The sequence below is a fragment of the Emys orbicularis genome, chromosome 4 (assembly GCF_028017835.1).
Source record: "Emys orbicularis isolate rEmyOrb1 chromosome 4, rEmyOrb1.hap1, whole genome shotgun sequence".
In the NCBI taxonomy this organism is placed as follows: domain Eukaryota; kingdom Metazoa; phylum Chordata; order Testudines; family Emydidae; genus Emys; species Emys orbicularis.
Window position 1 is genome coordinate 134,894,032 of NC_088686.1, and position 17,110 is coordinate 134,911,141.

Genomic DNA, 17,110 nt, shown 5'->3' on the forward strand with positions numbered 1-17,110 from the left:
TACCTGAAGGAGGGGGTTCCAAAAAGGATGGAGCTTGGCAAATGACAGAATGAGGAGCAATAGTCTCAAGTTGCAATGGGGGAGGTCTAGGTTGGATATTAGGAAAAACGATTTCACTAAGAGGGCGGTGAAGCACTGGAATGGGTTCCCTAGGGAGGTGGTGGAATCTCCTTCCTTAGGGGTTTTTAAGGTCCGGCTTGACAAAGCCCTGGCTGGGATGCTTTAGTTGGGGATTGGTCCTGCTTTGAGCAGGGGGTTGGACTAGATGACCTCCTGAGGTCCTTTCCAACCCTGATATTCTAGGATTCTATGGCACAGCTGGATCCAGCACCCAGCGTCGTGCCTGGGCACAGCCGAGTGCACAGGCCGGTCCCCGATGGGGAGCTAGGCCCACGTGCTCTCCAGCCTCTCCCCACTCACCTGGCAGGCTGCCCCCGGTCATAGGATTTCCTGCGGGTCAGAGGCGAGGTGTCCGAGCCACGGGACTGCCTAGGGCTGGAACAGAGCAAGACCAGATCAGCAATCGCCCCTCCTTGGGGCCAGGGCCCTTCAGCACTGAACAGGCCTACCCCAGAGCAAGCGAGCCGAGAGCCCTGGGGCAGCGCACAGATCCACCTCCCGAGCCAGGGGTCCAGCGGGCTGGATCAGGCCCCGGCAGGGCCCAAGGCCAGGCCAGCGGCCCCGGCTAAGGGTTTGCGCTGTGAGCGCAGGTCCTGTTGGCTTCATCACCGAGACTGCTGCCGGAGAAGGCAGCTCCGTGCCTTCGATAAGAGGGCTGTGGAGACTGGACGCCCAACTCTGTCCGACAGCAGAACCCGGTTTGTGCCCGCCTTCCCCAGGCCCCATCCCCCCGACGGGCAGTTTGTGGACACTGGCAATCCAAGATGGCAGAGCAAGCTGGCCCCACCACTGCATGCTGGGACAGGCTGGGTCGACCGAGAGGAGTCCAGACTCAAGGCTCCAAGGGCAGAATACGATGGCCCAGCCCACCTCTTCCCCCAAGGGCCTGTAAGCACGTGGGGCCCACGCTTGCCAGGGCTTACAAGGTGCTGCCGCGGGTGGGCAGGCTGATGGTGCGGGAGACCTTATCCTTGTAGTAGGAATCCCGGATGGAAAAGCCAATCCCGTCTTCCTTGATCTCCATGAGGGACACCAAGGACTTGGTGATGTTCTTGGTGGAGATGTCCAGCGTGGGTCCCAGGCACTCGGCCGACACAGCCTTCATCTGGCCTGACAGCTTGGGTTCCCCCTATGGCGTGGCACAGGGAGGGGAGAGCTGAGAGGCGAGGAGTTCACTGCCCCGAGGGTAGCACGTGGAGCGAGTCTGAGACGCTGGCGCCCCTTGGCCATTCAGTTCCAAGAAGCCTCTGAGGCCAAGCACCCAGCAGTGGCAGATCTAGAGAAACCTTTCAGTTGGGCCCCGGTTGCCAGCATTAACGTTTCATGAGCTCATTAATGAGGGCAACAGGAAGTACCCCCTGTGCAAGGCTGAAACGTGTATGGCCCAGAGTTCCGGAGCAGCTCTCCCAGGAGGATTCGGCACATGGAGGGACTGGTCCAGTCAATTAGCTGCTGGGAAGGGCGCACAGCACCAGGGTGTCACATGGGTTTTATTTGCTCCCAGAGGAGGGCTAGACAGCACCAGGGCACCTTGCCTGGATTCAGGGAAGCCCAGTACAGCTCAATGATGTGGCATTTGGGGGTTTAAAGTGGGCTCTACGACTCAAGGAGCCATTTATAGGGCCAAAGTAACACGCCAGGCACGGCCGTCACCAGGAGACCAGACCCCGGGCTATTTCAGTTCCAGACCCAAGACATTCCGCCCATGGAGAAGACTCCCGCCAAGGGCCACCGCCCAGCCGTGAGCACAAAGGGAGAGGGGGTACAATGGACCAAAGACCCCACATCTGGACGTTAAATGGCCCTGTCTGTGGCTGTGAACTGACCTTGAACTTGAAGTCGGCCTGGCTGGCCGAGCCCTTCATGGTGAAAGACTGGGAGAAGCTGTAGGAAACAAAGGGTTAAATGGCCGATCCCCTTTAAGGCTTAACTTAAAGCTAAAGGAAGAAACCACTGCCCATCACCTCCACCCCATAACACCCTATCACCAGCCCGGCTACGGTTCCTCCTCCCATTCCCCGAGGTACAGCCCATCCCCCGGTCCCTTTCGGGGCCCTCTTCCCTCCCAGTTCCATCTTGCCCCTGGCCCTCAAGAGGAACGATTACTGGGACAGTTCTGTACAGCCCCTGCACGCCTGGGTTTGAGCATGGCCAGTCATCGCGTGTGGGTAGCCTGTGCACCGTCGGGTCACACGTAGGAGCTCTGAGGGGCTGGAGCATGCTCGGTGCAGACAGAACCTGGAGAATTTAGCTGCCAAGTTCTAACGGGTCTACCTTGCCAATGAGTGCCACAGAGATGCGCCCCCCTCCCTCCATAGATCCCGCCGCTCAGGGGCGCACGAGGCTGGGACACTGCATGCTCCCTGGTGCGCTTACCTCCCCTCCGAGGCCAGGCTGAACTCCGAGATCTCCTCGTCCGTGCTGGCGTAGCCGTTCTCTGCACAAGGAACAGCCGACAAGGGTGCGTCAACGCGACAGAGGGTGGGAGGGCACCGCACTGGGCCGGTCCGATCAGAGCCAGCCAGCAGGCGGTCGCCAATCAGCGTGTGGCCCTTTAGGTCCTTGGGACCCCCCCAGACCACTGCTATCGTATCATTAACTCTTTGCCACCAAAGCGCCATCAGTGCATCCTCACGGCTGGACAGGCTGTGACCATGTGGGCTGATACGTCTGGATGAAGTGGGCCTATCACTCCTGCCCACAGGGTCAGAGCAATGCCAAGAGCCCTGGGGTGGGCTCCATCTGTCCCAATGGGCAGACGTGCCATCTGTAGGGGCAGGGAAACACCCCAAGCCTTCCCAGCTGCTGCCAGCCCCAGGCCCCACTGCCGGCTGCTTTGCCAGCCAATGCCCAGTACTCACGGGGGTCCCCAGGAGGGAAGAGCCCAGCACCCACCTTGCTGCACGTTGTGGATGAGCGCCTGCAGCTCGGGGTGGGACTCCGCTTTCTCCCGCAGGGCATCCAGGATCACATGGTTCTGGGAGGAGCCGGTCACATCCGTTTGTCTCAGGCGCCCTTCCAGCAGGCGAATCTGGGCTTCTTTCTGAGCCACCTGCAGCCCCTGTTTGGCGGGAGCAGGAGGTTACCTTCCGTCCAGCACACAGGACGGGCCAGTGGGTGGGATGGGGAATCAGCTCCTGGCTTCAATCCCTGTCCCTGGGCACAGATGCAAGTTCCACACCAGCCTCACTCAGCTGCTGCTTGTAACCCATTCCCCGCCCTGGGTCCAGCAGCACACAGGCCAGGCCAGCCTCTCAGTCTCCCTCACCCACGCACAAAGGATGCCCCAGGCGCAGCCAAATAGCCCTGGCTCCAAACCTGACCTGCAGCAATTGTGATCCCACCCCAACAGGGGGCCTCCTGGGATCCCATGTTCTGCGACCCGCCCCCCAGAGCTGCACCCCCACTGGAAGGCCCTTTGCCTGACCTTATCGATGGAAGCCTTGAGGAAGTTGTCCAGCAGGAGGCGTGCCTCGGCCAAGGAGCAGGAGCTGATGACCACGGAGGTGTCGGTGGAGTCCAGCTCCTCCTACGGTGCAGGAGAGGCCCCGAGGGAGGGGAATTAGAACGGCGCTGAGGGCGGTGAAGGGCAGAAAGCAGAGGGCCAGCAGAGACACCAGCGCCACGGAACAGGGGGGGTTTCCTTGACTGGCTGACGCCGGCAGGGACACAGGTGCTCTGCGAGCAGGCGGCGGGGAAGACGACTTGCATGCCAATACTGTGCATGAGCACTCGCACTGGATGTGTGCCTGGAACCAGGCCCCTGATTGGGCCATCTATGGGGCCTGAACCACACACCTGCGGATCTAAAGAAGAGGAGCTTCTACCGCCTGGATGGCAGGAGCTGCTCGCTAGCCAGGTGACCAGAGCAGACCAAGGGCAGGTTTACACTGGGAACTTATACCAGCATAGCTATGTCTCTCCAGGGTGTGAAAATCCTGCCCCCTGCCCCCCGATCCCGGAGAGTGTAGCTCTGCCGACCGAACTAAACAGCCACCTCCTTGGGAGGTGGATTACCTACTCCGACGGGGAGCGTCTACACCTAAAGCCTTGCAGCTGTAGCAGATTAAGCGTAGACATATACTAAAAACTTGTTTACGACCTCCAGCTGCTAGGAGGGGAGCAGAGAGCTACACTGTGCTGAACCTGGGTCAGACCCCACATGTCATTAACGGTGCGTCCACACAGCAAAGAAAAACCCACAGCAGCGAGCCTCTGGCCAAAGGATTCGGGCTTGCACTACGGGGCTAAAAGTAGCAGTGTAGACATTCCCGCTCATGGGCTCCGAGACCCTCCAGAGCCCAGGCTCCAGCCCTTGTGCGAATGTCTACACTCTTCGTTTTAGCCCCGTAGCCCTGCGAGCCCAAGGCAATGGATCCAGGCTGTGAGACTTGTGCTGTGGGGTTTTCCTTGCAGCACAGACACCCGACAGGTGCCAGGGAGAAAGGCCTCATTATTAGGCTATTCTTTCTCTGTGGAAATATTTGATTAAACAAAAATTTCCTTTTTGGTCAAAATCCCACCCTCCCTTTACAAACATTTGACATCAGAAAAGAGACTCAATGTTTGACAATAGCTTTCAGCACAAGTTCGCGGTTTCAGAATAGGGAAACTCTTTCCCAAGACCCCCAATTTTTTTGCCTTAAACCATCAAAACTGATTTTCAAAAACCACAAAAATTCCAGTTTCTCAGGGGGTGGGGCGGGGGGGTGGGGGAAGAGGAGAAACTGATTTTTTCTTCCCCCTGGGAAATTTCAAAAGAAAAACTAAAAGGGTTTGAGATTTCCTACAAAAGCAAACAGCATCTTCAACCCTCTCTCGTGGCTACACCTGGAGTTGGCTCTGAATACCGGGCTGCCCCCCGTGCTTGGCTTCGGTCTAGGCTACAGGAACGCCACTGTGGAACTGGGCTGGGTCGAGGCAGTTTCTCACAGGAGGTTGTGTTGCCGTATACGCAGGGAATGGAGAAAGCCCAAGTTCTAAGCATGTTTGGCGGCGACCCAGGCTGGAGCCTGGTGCTGACATGGGTTTTTCTGTGCACACAGAGAGGATTGAGCATGGCTAGACCACGCCTTGCCCGCAGCACTGAGTACACCATGGGTACATTTGTCCCATGGTACGGACAGGGCTTCCACTGACTCCAGCATGTGCAGAACTCCCATCAGGGCTGTTGGGCCTAGCAGCTGGTGGTGGACATCATGCTCTCCGCAGGCGTCCCTTCCACAAACAAACCATCCAGCACCGATGGAGACCCTGGCGGACCAACATATTAGGGGCCTCCTAAATCCTGGCCCCGGCCTTGCAGACCGTGCAGCTGAAGAGGGCTGATTCTTGGCCTCTGCTGGTCCAAGCCAAGCCTGGCGCCCACGGGCCTACGGCAGCCTATCGCACCAGCCCCGTGAGTGCTCAGGCACCTGCTGAACTGGGCCTTATACAGCCGTCATCAGCAAACAAGCAGAGAAAGCAGCCAGACTGCAACAGCTGCTCTGTGACGTTTCTGTAGGGAGGGGGCGAGCTCTGGGGGCTAAGAGCAGGGAGCCAGCTCGGCCCTGACTCCCTGCGTGACCCACGACAGAACGTTTCAGCCCAGAAGTTGGAGCTTAGAAAGCAAGAGGACCCTGCAAACCTGCCTCCTGCACCCCTTATGCTTAAACTGCCTAGAGGAAGAGTCCAGCCAGCCAGCCTCCTGCTCACACCCAGCCCCCACCCCAACTATCAACCAGCCCCCAGAGCACCCCCTTTCCCTTACAGCACACAATGCCCTGGGGTGATCTCCCCCGCTCCCCCTCCCGTGAGACCAACTCCCCATATACAGACCCCCTGCACCTTGCCCCCGCCCGCAGGCCCCCTCCCCCGGCACCTTGGTCTCCTCCAGCTGCATGATGGTGGCCTGGCAGTCGGCGATACTGTCGTTGATGTAGTCGATGTTGGCTGTCAGCACCTCGATCTCCTCGTTCAGCTCCTGCAGGCCCTTCTGCTCCTCTGGGCTCTCCGCCTGCAGCTTTCCCCTCTTCCCCTGCAGTGCCTCCTGCAGCAGCGCCAGCTCCTCGCGTTTCTGGGGGGCGGGTGGGAAGGAAACGCCTCAGCCGGCGCCGTCCAGGTGCCAGCAGCCTCCCAGCACTCCTGGCCCTCGGTCATGCTCAGGCCATCCAATCCCCACCAGGGCACTGCCCCCCACACCTCACCTTGATCAGCCGCTCCATGTCTGCCTCCAGGTTGACGATGGTCATCCTCTGCATGACGACGTCAAAGATGCGCCGCTCCAGCGACTGCCACTTGAGCCGGGCCGCCTTGCTGAAGGTCTGGCTCATCCCCTTCTTTGGGAACTTCTTCCTGCAGTGGGATGGGACATGGTCAGGGGGCTTCCACCGGGCAGGCGCTCGGCCATCACGCCCGCTAGTGCTCAGGACAGAGGGGCATTTACACATCAGGTCTGCCTCCAGCCAATGTGGAGAGTCTCACGTGTCAAACCACATGGCAGAGTCGCCCACGATGATAGAGCGATCGTTTCCCGTGTTCCCACAGAACTCCGCTCCCATCTAACACCCAGGAGCCCGGGGCCTGAGGGCCAAGCACGGAAGGAGGCCGCGGGGGACACGGATTCGGAAGCACTGGTCTGACCTGACGGGCCGAGCCCCATTCACGGAGGGCGAAGGGTCTCCCAGGAAGTGGTCGATTTTCCGGTTCCACTGGCGCACGATGCTGGAGACCGAGCGAGAGCCGGACTCCGGTTCCGAGGAGGTGGTGCTGGCGGACACCTCCGCACCCGAGTCCAGCATGGCGGGCTTCTGACTCAGCCTCCCAGAGACCCGGTCCGACATGGGCTTGGCCAGGCGGCGCAGAGCAGAGACCTGGGTGAGAGCAGTGCCTGAGGGCTGGGCCTCCTGGGAACACCCGCAGGGGGCATCGCCCCCCAGCCACCCCAGTGGCAGAGCGACTCCAACGCTTCTCAGGTGGCAAAGTGAGCCCGGGAGCAGCTGAGCACCTTTCAAGAGAGCTGAGCCTATCTGGGCTGGGTGAAGGTCCGGTACCCTTGGATAGCAGTTTCCCAGAATGCATCAGGAGGGGCTGGGAAGGGGCTGGGATCGAAGCACCGTACCGTCCCGCGAGCTGTACGGGTGCTGGGGCAGGAGGCAGCCTGGACGAGTCACGTGACCAACTCGGCTGCCAGGACCCAGCTCCAGGAAGGAGGGAGGGGGACACAGCCTGTTGTGCACAGTCACACATGGCACGCAGAGAATTCCTCCTTCCTGACCCCAGAAGATCAGCTGCCCCCGGAGGCAGGCGTTTCCTCCCCCGCAATCACTGTCATCTCCTGCCTGGTTACTCCTAGCCATAAAACCACCAGGCTCTGTGGGAAATCCACCCCACCCAGGGCCAGCACCTTGGGAACAACCCAGCATTGGCGGAGCACGACCCACTGGGACAGCAGAGGGGACTATTCTGTCTGGAGAGGCCCCAGGGCCCTGCCCTGCCAACGGCCCGATCCAGGAGCCAGGCCTCAGCGCCCACCCAGTCACGGCCCCGCGAGCGGCTCTCCAGACCCCCGCAGGTGCAGGGGCTGGCACTCACCTCCTGGGTTTTCCTTCGCAGCACGATTTCCTGCTGCCGCTTCTGAGACTCCAGAGCCCGGATCTGAAACTGCGCGGGAGAGAAGCCAAGCCTCAGTCGAGTCCTGAGCGGGCGTGAGCCGCTAAAGAGGAACCCAGGGTCTGGGGTAGAACCCATGGCAGCAATGGGGGAAGGGGAGGGGACCCAGGGCTCCCCCACCCCCTTGCCTGAGGCCAGCACGTGGGATGTTCTCAGTGCAGGCCATGGGCCAGATTTTGATCTCACCCAGCAGCGGTGTAAAACCTGGATTTATTCTGCTGTAACCGATGGCAGCACTGTGGCATTTGTACCTGCCCTGAGCAGCAACCAGAGATGCAGGAGGAAGCAATCACCTCCTCTGACCTGGGGAAGGCCAAGCCGGGCACTGATTCCAGCGGCCGGGCACCCGGAAGAGCTCTAACACACTGTCGAGCAGAGGTAGGGCAGGACTGAACGTGGAATGTTCTTGATGCAGGCGACGGCTGGATTCACATCGCAGCAGCAGCAGTGTAAATCTGGAGCGACTCCGCTAATGTCAATGCAGTTACTCCAGATTTACAACGAGCGTAATAGAGAGAGGAATCTGGTCCTCTGTTGGTGCAGCGCTTGCTCCAGATTTCCCATCGCCTTGCTCAGCCATCCCTGCGGCTCAGCCCCAGCTTTGCAGGGCTCCCCTGCTGCCCCATATCCCGAATGGCCCCACTCCCTGTCTCAGCCCTGCCCCGTCACAGGGGCTCCCCTGCCCCTGCCCCACCCTGCGTCAGGGGCTCTGGGTGCAGGCTGCCTCACCCAGGTAACTGCTCACCTGTGCACAGGGGAGGGGACCTGACACATCATGCATCAGCGAGGGCTCTCCAGCACCCTCCCCATCTGGTCCCAAGGAGCCTGGCTTGGGGCATCTCCCCAGGAAAGGCCCAGACCCCTTGGAGAACCCGCACTCCCCGCTGCACCCTGGCCAGCTGGTGTGGGAGCTCAGAGCCGAGTGAGGGGCGCAGGCCCCAGCCAGAGCTGCCCTATCTGCAGAGCCCTGGTGAGGAGCTGGGTTCTCACCTCCTGCCTGCGCTGCTCCTTCTTCAGCTGGGCGATCTCCCGATTCCGCTTGGTCTCCACCAGCCGCCTCCGCTGCTGCTCCTCCCGCATCTGCTTCATCAGTGCCACCTGCGGGCCCCCCGACAGCCACACCCAGCATAAGGAGTGTGCACAAGGGGCTGTGCCCATCCACCGCCCCTCCCCAGTTTGAAGAGCTAGCACAAGCGGGCCATGCCCCTCCAGCCCCCTCCTCCTCTGCCCAGCCAGGTACCTTCGCCTTCTTCATCTCTGCCACCTCAGCCTGCAGCTTCTTGAGCTCCCGCTCATAGCGCGACTGGTTCTTGAGCAGGCGAGCGTGTTCCTTCTGGGCTGCCTGCAGCTTCTGCAGGTCCCGATTCATCTCCTTCAGCCGCTTCTCGTAGTCCGCCTTGATCTTGTTGGCCTTCTCCTCCGTGTAGCATTCCATGGTGCCTGAAGGGGGTGGCGCAGAGACGCTCAGAGTGCCAGGCTAGGCCGAGCCCATCACGCTGCATCCCACCCAGCTGCCCCCTGGACCCACCAGGCCCCCAGGGAAAGCACCCTCAGTGGGGGGCACTTTAGATTAACTCTTGGCCTCCAGGGACAAGTCTGCCTGGTCCAGCAGCTCAAGAGATGTTCAATGGCCGAGTAGCCCAGACCAGTCATTGCCTGCAAGCCAGAACCATGGGCCTATTTTAGACCAATAACCCCGGCAGCAGAGCAGTGCCAGGCGTGTGCCAGGGACCGCACCGCTCCAGGGACTGGGTGCACACTGTTCTCCTCCAGGCAGCCATTGCTGTTCAGCCCAGAGGGGGATGCTGCTGAAATGAGTTTGGTGGGACTCAGCTGGGGGCAGGTGTCTCAATCACTAAAGTCTCAGTTATAGCATCAGCTGCCCCACTCGGGGAAGATGCCCAGGACTGAAAAGCCCTGGAGATGGAGCTCTCTGCATGGGCAGGCTACGCTGCTGCTCCTGCATTGGAGAGCCACAGTTTCCTCGCTGGGAGGAAGTCGGGAGCAGCTGGGAGCTTGGCCACAGATGCCAGGTGGCTTTGCCTCTTTGCCTGGCCCTGTCTCCCTGACGCGTGTCAGAGCTTGGAGCTCCTCCGAGGGAAGGGACTTTCCCTGGGCCCTACACCCACTGTCTCCCCACAGCCAGCGGGCTGCACAGCTGGGAGGTCACGGGGTCACCAGGCCCAGCCCTGATCAAGAGGCGGGACAAGTGGCACACAGCTGAGGAGAAGGATCGATCCCAGGAGCTGGGAAGCCAGACACTGAGCAGCCAGCGGGAATCTCTGGGGACCGCAAGAGGGGCATGGAATGCAGGGGGCAGCGGCCCAGTTTGGGCCTCATTGGGCGCCGGGAGAACCCCAGGGTTTCTCCTGCCAGCGCTGGCTCAGAGGACCCGTGCGGTGGGATGAGCCGGGGGGGTGGAGGGGGCACTGCCCGTACTGAGGTTCTGCAGCACCCGGTCCCTCTCCAGCTGGGTGTCGCGGATCTTGTTCTGCAGCAGGATTAGCTTCTCCTCGTACTGGTGCTTGAGGGTCTGCAAGCGCCGCTGGCTGTTCTCCAGCTCGTCAATCAGCTTCTGCTTGATCTCGATCTCGCAGGTCAGGTCGGCCAGATCAGCCTGGAAATTCACCACTAGAGGTGGGGGGAGAGTCAGTCAGCCAGGCAGCCCCGGGGAGGTCAGGAGGAGAGAGCCAGGCAGCCCTGGGCCGGCCTGGAGAGGGGAGGGGCAGTGCCTGGCTCACGGGTCCCCTATGGACTCTGGCGTTGCAGAGGAAAGGAGGCAGATGAGGCAGGACTCAGAGGGGATGGCATCTCGCTCCTGCGGTCTTAGCCTTGCCTGGGTACCCGGAGGCGAATGCGGGGGGCTGAGGAGGAAGGGACAGAGCTTGGCAGCCAGGCCTGTGCCACTGAGCACCAGCTGAGCCGGACCACCTTACCACCCTGACTGGCACCTCGTGCACCTCCAGCCAAGACCTGCCCAGCTCACCCTACAGGCCCACTGCAGCCGCCTACCACCTCCCCAAAAGGGGCACAGCCCTGAGTCACTGCAGATATCCCCGGTCCCAGCCTGAGCACAGAGCTGGGCGCCGTGCCCTCCGAGTTACCCTTCTCCTCCACATCGGAGTCCGAGTCCACCAGGCTCTCCTCGCTGCCCGAATCCTCGTCCTCATCCTCACAGCCACTCTCCTCCCGCTCCTCCTCCTCCTGGGAAACAAGCGCAGGGTTAGGGCAGAGATCAGGAGCCTTCGGCCCCTCTCCTATCGTCGCAGGGGCTCAGGCCTCTCCCCATCCGCCACCCCCAGATGTGGGGGAATTAAAGCGATTGCCTCGGAAACCAGTGCCAGGCAGAGGCAGGAGAGAGGACGTTTGACCCGGGGCCAGGGGCAGGGCTGATCCCTGTGTGCAAAGGGAGTGGGCCATGTCTGGGGAGCTCCCCCCACCCTCCCCGCTGAGATGGCAGCTGAAAATGAAGGGCCTGATGAGAACCTCCGGGACGGCTGGGGCAGAGGGGACACGGTTCACGGGACAAAGCCCAGCTGCATGGAAAGGCCTGTGGCTAGTTGCCCTGCCCCACCTGTTGCCAGGGTGTCAGATGGCACAGGGCACTGCCAGGGGGCAGAGGGGACTGTCTTACCCGCCATCCTCAGCCATGCCCTGCCCCCATTCTCCACACCTAGGCGGGGCCAAACAGCAGCAGACTGGCTGCCCTATGGGGGGGTGGTCATGGACCCTGCCCCTGCCCCCCGGATCCCCTGCGACTCCCACAGACAGGCTGGGATTTGCCCCACCTCCCAGGGTGCGGCAGGACACAGCTGCCCCAAGCGCCGGCGAGGCACAGAGAAGGCCGCTGGCATTCTGGCTAGCAACCGGGCTCCCACCCCCCACTCCACGGGGGAAGCCTCCCTCACCTCCTCGTTCTCGTCCGTCTCCTCCCCGTTCTCCTGCTGCAGCTTTGGCCTCTTCTTAAAGGCCTCCTTCTCCGGGCTGCCAGGAAGAGACGGGATGAACCCCGGTGACAGGGGAGCCCTGGCACACGGTCCCCTTAGACCATACATCCCCAACACCCTCCATCTCAGAGCCCTTCAGGAACCCAGCTTCACTGCCCTCCAGAGAGACGGGCCAGGCAGTGTTACCAGATGGGGAGACTGAGGCACAAGGAGGGGAAGGGACTCACCCAAGGTCATGTGGCACGTCAGAGGCAGAGCTGAGAAAAGAACCCAGGAGTCCTGATTCTCTGCTGTATGGCTTTGGCTTCCCAGGGATGGGGCAGGACAATGTCTGGACCAGCAGGGCTGATGGGGGCTGGAGGGTGCCAGGGCTGGAAGCCAAGGGAGAAGTGGGCATCCCAATAGCCATAATAATGAAGAGCCAGGGGTGGGAGCACCCAGAACAGCCCCCCCCCTCTGTCCCCAGCAAGGAGTTGGCCATCACCTCTTCCTCCGCTGCCTGGTCTCCTTCTTCAGCCGCTCCAGGTCCTGCTTGGCCCGCCGGAGGACTTCGGTGGCCTCTGCCTCCATGGAGACCACGGGGCTGCTGAGCGCCCCCAGGCCTGGGCCTGGAGACGAGCCCAGGGAGTACGGGGGCCTGGAGGAGACCCGCGACAGACTCCGGCGGAGCGACTCGTTCATGGCTTCGCTCTCCAAGAGCTTTGTCCTGGGGATCGGAGGGGCTTTTGGTTACGGAGATCTGCTGCCCTGGGCAGATGTCCAGACACCCCAGGGGAAAAGACACCCCCTCCCCCCAACCTCTAAGGAGGGGTGACCGGGAGAGTGTGTGTCTGGAACCTAAACTGCCCTCGCTCAGCTTGGTCAAAGGGGCTCAGGGCTCTGCTCCCGGGGAGGGGGGCTGCAGAAGGACATCGCAGGGAAGGAAAGCTGGCATGGCCACCACTAACCATCTGCATGCCTCTTGTGGGAGCAAAGAGTCACAGCAGATGCCACTTCACGGATTTAGTGCCTTCCCTTAGATGGCAATGCAGCCCAGGCCTCGTCACAAAGGCCCCAGGGCTTCCCACCAGGCCTGAACGCTAACGGGAGAGAAGCAACCCTATGGCCGACAGCCAGTTCTCAACAGCCACGGTGATACGCTGACATGGCAGCCTAAGGGTTAATCTTCAGCAGCGGCTGCGCTAGACAGGGTGGGGCACCTCTGTTTTCTAGCATTACGGACAGGGGTCTGGATCCTCAGCGGGAGGGGGGTAAATCGGCATTGCTCCAGGGACCCCAGTGGGACAACGCTGATTTTACACCAGCTGAGAATCTGGCCCAGAATGAGTGAGGGGATTCCTGTCTCCGGGGTTGTCAGTTTCTCCAGCACGGAATCCACATTTATGAGCAGCACTAGCTATCAGACTGCATTTCAATGTACCCCTGGGAGGCATTTAAGTCTGGATCAGCCAAGGCTCCAGAGAAAGCTTGGGAGCACAAGGGCCGGACAGGACGCCCTACAGGATGGAGACATTTCCATCTCGAATGTGGGGCTTTTATTTATATTTCAGCAGCACCGAGAGAGACGGGATCAAGGCCCTGTTGTGCCAGGTGCTGCACACACCCGTGAGACGGGCGCTGCCCCAAAGTGCCGACAATCTAAATGGTCGCATCAGACCAAAGGCAAGAGAGAGGGGAAGTGACTTGCCCAAGGTCATTGGCAGAGCTGCGATGCCAGCCTACTATTTGAACCCAGTGCCCGCGGCACCGGGAGCGGCAGAGCCAGAGAGGGAATCTGGGCCTCCAGAGCCCCAGGTCAGCAGCCCCCCCGCTAGCCCGCACTGCCTCTTTGCAGGTCCTCTCAAGCTGCACGCGATACGTGGCCCCCCCAGACGGGCGGAAGGAGAGAACGTGGCCCACGCCCACCTGAGCTCCTCGATCTCCCGGATGTAGTTCTGGATCAGGGCGCCGATGGCCTCGTTGCCATCACCTGGAGGGACAGAATTAGGATCACGGACTAGATCAGAAACTCCTAGCAGCTGGGCTGCCACTCAGCTGCCCTTGGACCTGAGCTCCGGGGTGGCTGTAATTTTCGTGGGACCGATCCGCATGCCCCACCTCGCATACACATCCTCCGGAGGTGCCCATCCTCACCTGCCTTGGCCAGTATCAAATTGGCCTCCTGGCTCATCAGGTGGGTGACCCGGCTGTTGATGGCATCAATGGCCTCCTGCATGGCCTTCACCCTCATGCGCAAGGTGGCGTTCTCCTTCTGGAGCATGGCGTTCTCCTGGAACAAGTCACTGTAGCCCTCGGCGCCGTCCTCCCCGATCACACGTTTGCCCTGCGGGGAGAGGAGAAAGGGAGATGCAGAGAGGGCAAAGCCACAGCGTCCGTCAGCCCTGGCCGAACCCAGCCGGCCACGTGCTCAATGGCGCCGCACTGAGGAAGATGGGTAGGGTAACCCTACGTCCCGTTTCGGCTGGGACAAGTCCCTTTTTTAAGCCATGTCCCGGGCGTCCCGACTTTTTTTTTGGCAAAAGTGGGCATTTGTCTCCAAGGGCAAACGGGACAAACACCCAGTTTTGTCAAGAAAGTGGGGTGCAGAGGAACGTGGGGGGGAGGCCGGGATCCAGCAGGGGGCAGGCAGGGCTCGGGTGAGCAGCGACGCCAGCCCCAGCCTTTGGGAAATAGTCGACCTATCCCATATGTGCTTTGCTGCTCGCCCCAGCCCTGCCTACCCTCTGCACAGGGAGGGGGGCTCGCGTGAGTGGCTCAGGCCAGCCCCACATGGGGGGAGGGACTCAGGCGAGTGGCTCGAGGCAGCCCCGTGGGGGGCGGGGGAGGAGGAGGAGGGGCTCAGGCCAGCCCCACGGGGTGTTCTGGTTTCCCTGTGGGAAATATGGTCACCTTAAAGATGGGTCACAGCAAGAGGAGCAGGGAAAAGGTAGAGACTCAAAAAATGGCAGGCGTGCCCGTGGGAAGGCCGTGCTTGGGGGACGGCAGAAACAGGGAGCAGCTGACATGCTGTAAGTGCCTTTTACTCAGGTAAGGTTCTGATCTGAGCCCCATGATGGCAGGAGCTGAGCACCTCCCAGTTTAATGCATTTACCCTCATGCACCCCCAGTGGGCAGGGCAGTGCTCTGACCCCGGCTGGGCAGATGGGGATTGAGGCCCTGAGGCTAAGGGAGTTGCCCAAGGTCACACGGGGAGTCTGTGGCAGAGCAAGGAATTGAACGCAGGGCTCCCAAGTCCCAGGCCAGTGCCATGACCACTGGGCCATCCTTCCTCTCGGGCTGGGGAGATACATGACTCAGCTCAATAGCAACCTCTGGCTGCTTAAGGGCTGGTGCTCATGGGAAACCAGTCCAGACAAGCTCAGCATGAAGCAGGATGTCTGATATGCCGCACAGGACAGGGATATAAAGCAGGAGGTGCCTTCCCAGCTCCGAAAGATACCCTGAAGCCTTCTCCCTGTTCAGACATGACATACAGCCCTTTAACAGCCTACCTCGCCATAGTCCCTTGCATCCTACCCACAAACTACAGCACCATTGAAACACAGCCATCTGAGGAGCCCAGTGGGGTGGAGCCCAGTGCCACAGCATACACCGCACCCAGGAGGGCATGGTGCTGGCCAAGGCCAGCAGAGGAGTAGCTGTACACACAGCATGGGGCCAGATCTGTGCAGGGGAGGCAGGAATACTTTCCCCATGCCATTCGAGGCTGAGTTGCTACAGCTGGGATTTGAACCTGTGACAGCGAGGAGTCCAGGTCATACCCAGGCTTTGTACATGCAAGTAGGTCTCCCTCTAGCAGCCAGCCCCAGCAACCACAACAGCCTGCCACAAACTCAGTTAGTGGAGTTACTCCATTAGCCCAAGCGGCAGGGGCCAGCGTGGAAGGTCCTGGGTTCGATCCTCGCTGGTGACCCGAGTGGGCCGTACACACACGAGGCTTCGCCTGCTCAGCCGCCCCTTACCGCCTTGTACTCCATGAGCTCCATCTGGAGGCGGGCGATCTCGGCCCGCAGGGCGCTGATCTGCTGGCTGGTTTTGTCCTGGTTCACCACCACCTTGTTCTTGATGTTGCGAGCCCGGTTGGCGTACTTGAGCGTGTTTAAGGTCTCCATGAAGTCCCGGTCAGAGGGGCTGATGCAGGCGATCATGATGGTTTGGCTAGGGAGGACGGAGAGCCAACGGGGTCAGCTGGAGCTGCCATCAAACAATGCAGCACCTGGGCCACGTCAGATCAGCCAATTCCAACGCTGGCACATGGGTGCCTATTGGCAGCTCCAGCCACAACCCCCTTTGGCCTTTATTTACTTTATAAACGGGGTGTGGGCCCCTTCCACCCTGGGCCGGCACAGGCTGGGAGTGTGGCTCAGGCAGCAGCCTGCTTTGCGCTGGCAAAGAGAACCCTGGGTGGCCTCCCCTGCTCATTACAAAGTGGTGTTCAGGGAGTCGCCACCCCGGGCAGCCCACGGCAGGGCATTCGGGGCATCACTGAGACAGGAAGGGGGAGGGATTAGAGCAATCCCGTGCTGGGAAACTCAGCTGCCAAGTCCCAGATCACGAAGGGCTCAGACGCATTTTGCAAGAGCTAATTCCACGAAAGCTGCCTAATTGCGTCTGGGGCCCGGGACCAAGAGAGCCGAGATAATTACCTTCGAAAAGTCACTATGGAGACTCCACCGGACCCTCAGCAACACGCCACCCCAGGAAACCCACACGGCACTTCAGGTCCATCCCTGAGCCCGACCGGCCCTCCTGTTACTCAGAAATCCCCCACCCGCCTCAGGCAACACTCCCAGGGTGCAGACCCAGCGAGGGCACAGCTCTTCCATTCTGGGTCACACACACCCAGCTGAAGCGGACACCCGCTGGGTGACCCCACGCCCTGGCTCAGGGTGCCTGTTACCTGTTCCCCCCAAGCGAGTCCTGGAGGAGCCGGGTCAGTTTGGAGTCTCGGTAGGGTACGTGCACCGCTTTCTTGCTCTGGTCTCCAAGGGCGCTTATGACGTTTCCCAACGCCAGCTGCCAACAAAAAACGGAAGGGACTGAGTTTTCCCCCCGTGCTGGGGAGGGCCCCTCCCTGTAGAAAACAAAGTTCAGGGTGATCAGAGCCACCTCTTTCCAGGGAGCGGGGGGCTCTGGACCAATGCACTAGCAGCCAGTCAGTGCAGCTATACCAGCCAGCCAGTGTGCAGCCCCTCTCCTGCCTCCACGTTATTCCTGAGCCCCCAGATCCAGGAATCTACCCCTACTGGGGACAGTGCTGGGTAGCGCAGCTAGTTGCCCCATCCCTCACCACCGAGTCCACCGCGCGACCCCTAGTGGTGACCCGTGGTGGCTCAGTCTGGGAGCTAGTGAGCCAGGCAGGGTCTGTCTGTGTCCAGCAGCCCCTTTATATC

The 17,110-nt window shown here is 60.9% G+C and overlaps 1 protein-coding gene across 1 annotated transcript in view; it reads right to left on the reverse strand.

Annotated features, from left to right (window-relative positions):
* Positions 1–17,110, reverse strand: part of LOC135877875 (kinesin-like protein KIF21B) — a 41,705-nt gene that overhangs the window by 13,945 nt on the left and 10,650 nt on the right. The window contains exons 7-26 of the mRNA XM_065403402.1: positions 16,618–16,733; positions 15,680–15,875; positions 13,851–14,040; positions 13,623–13,686; positions 12,202–12,423; positions 11,679–11,754; positions 10,875–10,974; positions 10,210–10,401; positions 9,011–9,210; positions 8,761–8,868; positions 7,693–7,761; positions 6,742–6,971; positions 6,306–6,453; positions 5,981–6,175; positions 3,548–3,649; positions 3,016–3,181; positions 2,497–2,557; positions 1,947–2,004; positions 1,044–1,249; positions 421–495 (exon numbers count right to left, since the gene is read on the reverse strand). Of these exons, the coding sequence (XP_065259474.1) occupies positions 421–495; positions 1,044–1,249; positions 1,947–2,004; positions 2,497–2,557; positions 3,016–3,181; positions 3,548–3,649; positions 5,981–6,175; positions 6,306–6,453; positions 6,742–6,971; positions 7,693–7,761; positions 8,761–8,868; positions 9,011–9,210; positions 10,210–10,401; positions 10,875–10,974; positions 11,679–11,754; positions 12,202–12,423; positions 13,623–13,686; positions 13,851–14,040; positions 15,680–15,875; positions 16,618–16,733 (2,774 nt within the window). The remainder of the gene's footprint in view (positions 1–420; positions 496–1,043; positions 1,250–1,946; positions 2,005–2,496; positions 2,558–3,015; positions 3,182–3,547; positions 3,650–5,980; positions 6,176–6,305; positions 6,454–6,741; positions 6,972–7,692; positions 7,762–8,760; positions 8,869–9,010; positions 9,211–10,209; positions 10,402–10,874; positions 10,975–11,678; positions 11,755–12,201; positions 12,424–13,622; positions 13,687–13,850; positions 14,041–15,679; positions 15,876–16,617; positions 16,734–17,110) is intronic.